At 36.9% G+C, this 6,000-nt stretch overlaps 1 protein-coding gene across 1 annotated transcript; it reads right to left on the bottom strand.

Moving 5' to 3' along the window:
• Nucleotides 1-1,347: 1,347 nt before the first annotated feature.
• On the bottom strand, nucleotides 1,348-2,449 carry LOC148695714 (uncharacterized). Its single transcript, XM_088696248.1, has one exon. The coding sequence runs from the start codon at nucleotides 2,353-2,355 to the stop codon at nucleotides 1,657-1,659; it is 699 nt and encodes a 232-aa protein (XP_088552374.1). The 5' UTR covers nucleotides 2,356-2,449; the 3' UTR covers nucleotides 1,348-1,656.
• Between the last annotated feature and the right edge of the window lie 3,551 nt (nucleotides 2,450-6,000).

Raw genomic sequence — 6,000 nt, 5'->3', positions numbered from 1 at the left:
CATCAAGCTTGGGTAGTTTTAATTGCTTTATCGTCACGCAAGTGCCTCACCACTATTTGTCTACCTTCCCTCACCACTAACTGTATTGCCCCAAACAGATTAATAAATAAGATTATTTAATTTCATTTTTGTCAAGTTTATTTTTTTGGAAATTATATGCACAACCTTTATACTCTCTTCACATGCTATTTATGTTCATTGATTCTCTTTCATATATTCAGTCGAAATACAACATAAACAGAGAACTAGAAGTGTGAAAATTATTTTCCATTTCTTTTGCCTGGTTTGTTTTGTAAAAGCCAACACGAAAGGGTGGGGCCTTGGGTTTGTTAGGGTGGGATGTGGGCATTCAATTGATGGTTCTGCCCATCTCTGCTTTGAATCCTGCAGCTCCGAGTAAAACTTGGCAGGGCAGTTTTCGAATTCCATTTTTGCAGGAATTAGGGTTGGTGGGTCGGATGGGGGGCCTGCACTTTCGTGTTTGGTGAGGGTAGCTGTTACAGATAGAGGGAGGTAGAGGGGAGTGTTTCTCAACAGTTTGAAAGATGATGGAATCCTTTTCAACAAAATCACAAAAAAATTATATGGTTGTGATAAAGAGCGCAACAGATATTTGTTTTGCTTTTTAATTATAGTCATGCAATTGTTGGACACATTTCAACATGTATCTCTCTTTATCTATTTTTCCTTTTGATTATCCTGTATGTTTAATGAATGCTCTTAAAAAACTTGCTTTCCAAGCTTTGCATATTTTTCTCATGTCCTCCCTTGTGCATTTCTACGTATATATTGTTGTTGATGCTGTATTCTAGTTGTTATTTGGAGAGACTAAAATGGTGAAAGAAGTTGATCGAAGTGAACAACATATCCTAGGAGGAGTTTTGGTAAAAAAAAAAAATAAAGGAGATTGGTTAGAAATCGAAAAGAAGAATAGCTTCGAGCAATTAAACTTAAATTTTAAAACACTGCTCCAGGACCAAGCCCATCAACTGCACACAAATTAGAGAAAACAAGAATCGGTTCATGTGTTTTTGGTAAAGGTGACAACCGAAACAAGTTGGTTATCTACATAATGTACTCGCCTCCAAATCTTAAAACTAGCGGTCAGACGAAGAAGACTTTGAAGTCATAGATCCCTTTCGCTCTAGAGTATCTAGGGACAAGTGACAAATTAATTTATAGGATAAAGACAGGTGTGTGAATCATATTATTTGTACGTTGGTAAGTGTTCCAGTGTGGGACTTTTGTTAATTAACTCTTGATGAGTGAATTGAATAAGGATATCCACTGAATAAAAGTATACAAAATGCTATATATATTTTTCAGAAAAGAGACGATACTCATTAATTGAGTGAATGAATATACAAGTATATAAGAGGATATGGTACATTTATTTTGGGCCTCGATAAAAACCTTGCCGGTAATTTCAACCCGGTCGAAGGGAAAAAGAGTGTCCCATACCAAATAATACAAATTATGCTCGATTAAGAGATCTACAATAACCTCATGGGTTCTTCGAACCATGTTACTTCTTGGTCCAAAGACAAACCCAAGCGTTGAAGTCGACGAGCAATCTTGTTTGCCTCCCATCTAGTATGTGTCAGCATCTTTTGAGGAATAATGCTATATATCTGTATATATTAGCTCTCCAAGAAATCAGAAGGCGAGACAGTTTCTTGATTTCAACAGCTTGTTCTTGAAGACGTTCCCTCTTTGCGGTTTAGCCGACTTAGGCAAATCCTTGATGTCAAGCAACTGAATCTTCCTTCTCTGGTTCTGGTAATCTTGATAACCCTGGTGAAGCTTTCTCTTACTCCTTGTCATCCTCTCTTCGTCATTCCAATCTTGCCGATGATCACGTTCTGAATCTTCCTTCTTCTTAAGGTTTTCTAGATAACTGGAAGGCGGACTTAGCACCCGATGTAGCGTCTTCAACTCTTTCCCATTACCAAAGCATCGTTTCAGCAGCAGCGGATTTACAGGCTTCTTCTTCTCCATAGTTGCCATGGCGTGCACATCAATACCGACGCCTTCCAAGAAGGTGACGGGATCGAAAGCTGTGGTTTCAGAGAAGAGAGCATCAAGGTCGTCAGCGTAGAGAGCGCGAAGGTCGTCTAGCACCCGGAGTAGCGTCTTCAACTCTTTCCCGTTACCAAAGCATCGTTTCGGCTGTGGCGGATTTACAGGCTTCTTCTTCTCCATAGTTGACATGGCATGCACATCAATACTCATGTCTTCCAAGAAGGTGACGGGATCGAAAGCTGTGGTTTCAGCGAAGAGAGCATCAAGGTCGTCAGTGAAGAGAGCATCAAGGTCGTGAAGAAGCTTTCCCTCACATGGCAGTTCATACTCCATCTGGTTGGGAAAAGGAAAGCAGTGATAGCTAGGGCTTTGGAATCTGGAAACTGGAGAATAGTACTGTAGTGGTTTACAAAAGGCTGCGGGGTTGGTCGATACCTCTAGCTAATGGGCTACGTATGTATATATAAACTTTCTTTTCTTGCCTCATGTGGTTTCCTACCCTAATGTGGAAACAACTCTGAAAATTAGGGTTAGTGATCACTTTTATTTTATTATTAATTATATATTATAAATTTATAGCCAACTAAAACCTAAATTTGCCACGGTAAATGATTATCAAGCTCAGAGTTTTGTTTTAATTGCTTTATCATAACGCAAGTGCATCACCACCGTTTGTTTACCTTACCTGACAACCAATTTACTGTATTGCCCCAAACAAATTAATAAATAAGATTATTTAATTTCATTTTGTCAATTTTATTTTTGGGAAATTATATGCACAACCTTTATACTCTCTTTACATGTTATTTATGTTGACTGATTCTCTTTTATATATTCAATCAAAATACAAAACATAAACAGAGAGATAAAAGTGTAAAAATTATTTTCCATTTCTTTTGCCTAGTTTGTTTTGTCAAAGCCAACAGAATGAAAATTCAAATGCCTATCTTATTTCTCTAAACTACGAGTTATGTATGTAATATCTGAAATTGCAAACCTGGATAGATCAATGTTAAACAGCAATATGCAGGATTGAAATATGATTCAATCCTGGTTCTTCACACCAAAAATTAAATCACAACAAAATGAGAAAATAAACAAAGACAGAGTATTTGTACGAAATCTCGCACGAGGAAAAAACCCTCCACACAGGAGAGAAAAACCTCAAGGCACACAGCCAATTTCACTAAGAAAAACGCAAGGACTTATACAAGACTCAATTGATACTTTCTTACACCATAACATAAGCTTGATCAAATACTCTTGTCTTGTCGAACACGTCCTCTTCACCTTCTCTTCGATGAACACCGATTCACGCAGGTTGATGATCTTCCTCACAAGTGAAGCTTACACAAAGTTCCATGATGAAAGAATGAATGATATGTTATGCTCTCAGATTATCACCTCAATAAAACTAAGAACCTAACTACCTTTAGTTTCTCCCCCTTCACCTTATAAAACAATCTCCCAATTTGATTAGCGTGCAAAAGGTCTACCTTTAAACCACCAGTGCAACCCTTTATATACTAGGTTACAATTAACCCTAATAAACAAATAGATTGGCCCTATTTAAACCTCTTCCTTATTTAAGACTCTTTTCTGATTTAAATAGAACCCTAGAGTCCCACACCTAATCAATCTTTAATGGGGAAAACAAATCCTAAATGAATGCAAATGATTCTTACCAGAAAAAAACTTTGCCTTGCAATCTTGGTCAATCAGGCTCCTCATTTAACGCAGACTCCAACCTTTGCAAGTTACAAAAAAAATCCTAAGACTAGGAATAATCAACTTACAGACTCTTTACATTTGCTAGGAAATAGCCAAACTTAAATACACTTTCAATATCTCATATGATCATATTTATGATAACATTTTTAGAAGAGTGGTGATTCCAACACACATGCGAGGGACACTGAAAATAGGACTTCTCCTACAAAAGCTTGCCCGACGGAACAATTTTCGTTCGTTAAAAGAGTATTTACCCGACGAAATATTCAATTTGTAGGGAAAATCTGGTCAACGTTTAGAGTTTAGAGAAAACTTTTACGAGACGGAAAGTATTCATAGGGCAAGATTTTATCCGTTAGGAAAAATTTTGGCACTAAGAGGAAAAAAATGGTGCACAATACCTTAGGGTTTGCAGGGCGAATACCTAGTTCGTTGGGTAGGTCCCTTTGCCCACCAAACTTTTTTGTCGCTTACTATTGTGGGTCACGCATCATGTCCTTCATCTCTTCCTCTCCCACTTAATTGAAGGTTAGTTCATTTTTATTTGTTGATTAGTTTTCTCTTCGATGTGTGATTAGTTAATTTTGATTTATGTTGGTTAGTGATTGGATTGGAAGTTAAAGGAAAGGTATATTTTGTCTCTTAATTATAAGTATTATGTTTGAATTTATTTAATTGTGATACGTATATATGTTGAAACTGTGTGTGATGTGAAATTTTGAGTTTGTGTTATTGAAATATATGTAGATTAGAAGAATTTAATTTGTGCCACTATTAGAATTTTGTAACCATTTATATGGAGTTAATTACGTTGATAATATTTGTATAATAAATTCGAAGAAACCTTAGACCCGTTTAAGGTTTTGTCGGACACATGTGTAGACGCAATATGGGGCTCCGTGGTCTAATTGAATCTTGAATTGTCCAGTTCGTGCACTAGTATGTGTTTAGGGTTTGTGATGAACTTGGCTAAGTTTCTTTCTTGGAAAACTCCATTATGTACCCTCTAATGTTCTTCGAGTGCATATTAGATTTTTTTTGTAAATCTACGTCATGCACTTAGGGAATCATAGGGAGGTGCTGCCGGATTTTTTTACATCGGAAGTAGTCACGTAATTTGTAACCACAACACAGAAAGTGCACTTTCAAATCGGATAGGTTCATTACAGGAGACATAAGGGGGCGATGAAGCATATTTTAAATCATTATGATGACTAAATTCTCTGAATACATGCGCAATGGAAAAGGAGTGGATCAAGTTGCAAGGTAGAAGTTGTGACCAATATTTGGATGGGATCGACAATTATATTCAATTTGCATAATCATATTAGGTGTCCTTATGTGAAATGTAATATATTGTGTTTAGATGACACTAGACAAAGTCTAATATCACTTGTATTCGAATAGGATGGTACACACTTGCTCCAGTTAGACTTATCATGGAAAATCTCCCATTATAGCGTCAACGTCTTCCAGCAATGGAACAGTTTGGCTTCAACCCTCTATATCTGACCATGTTGATGATGAACATGTGATGGACATATTGAATGATGATTTCCCTAATGTTTTGCTCAATAGGGATGAAGAGTCATCCACAGACCCCAAGAAGTAGATAAATTGTTGAAAGAAGTTGAGCAAGAATTGTACCCAGGTTGTGAAGATTTTTTTCATTCTAATAGCCGTTATAGAGTTGATGCACATGACAGTAGAGTGTAATATGACTAATCAGAACTACGATATGAATATAGGAATTTTTAAACATATGCTTCCAAATGCATTACCTGCAAATCATTATAGGTCGAAAAGATCTTGAAAGATCTCGAGTTGGGATATGACAAGATCCAAGCATACATTAACAATTGTGTACTGTTTTACTGTGAATTTGAAAAGTTAGATAATGTCCCAAGTGCAATAAGCTGAGATATTGAAAAACAAGATTCTGAGTAAGGTGTTGCATTATTTTCCCCTTACACCAAGATTACAGAGATTGTACATTTCGACCAATATTGTACATGATATAAGGTGGCATGAGGAGGAACGGGTTGATGATGATGTGTTACGCCATCTGGCTGACGGCAAAGTGTGGAAGGAATTTGATTGCCCCTATTTTGCCACAGAGCCAAGAAATATCAGACTAGGTCTTGCTTCTGACAACTTCAATCCATTTGGGAATTTTTCCAGTGAGCACAACACTCAGCTAGTGGTCGTTCTTCCTTATAACATACCCCTTGGAGGTGCATGAAGAAA

This window comes from Pyrus communis, chromosome 7 (assembly GCF_041283825.1).
Source record: "Pyrus communis isolate YQ-2024b chromosome 7, ASM4128382v1, whole genome shotgun sequence".
In the NCBI taxonomy this organism is placed as follows: Eukaryota; Viridiplantae; Streptophyta; class Magnoliopsida; order Rosales; family Rosaceae; genus Pyrus; species Pyrus communis.
Note: the sequence above shows the minus strand (reverse complement) of the source record. Positions and strands in the feature narration are given on the sequence as shown.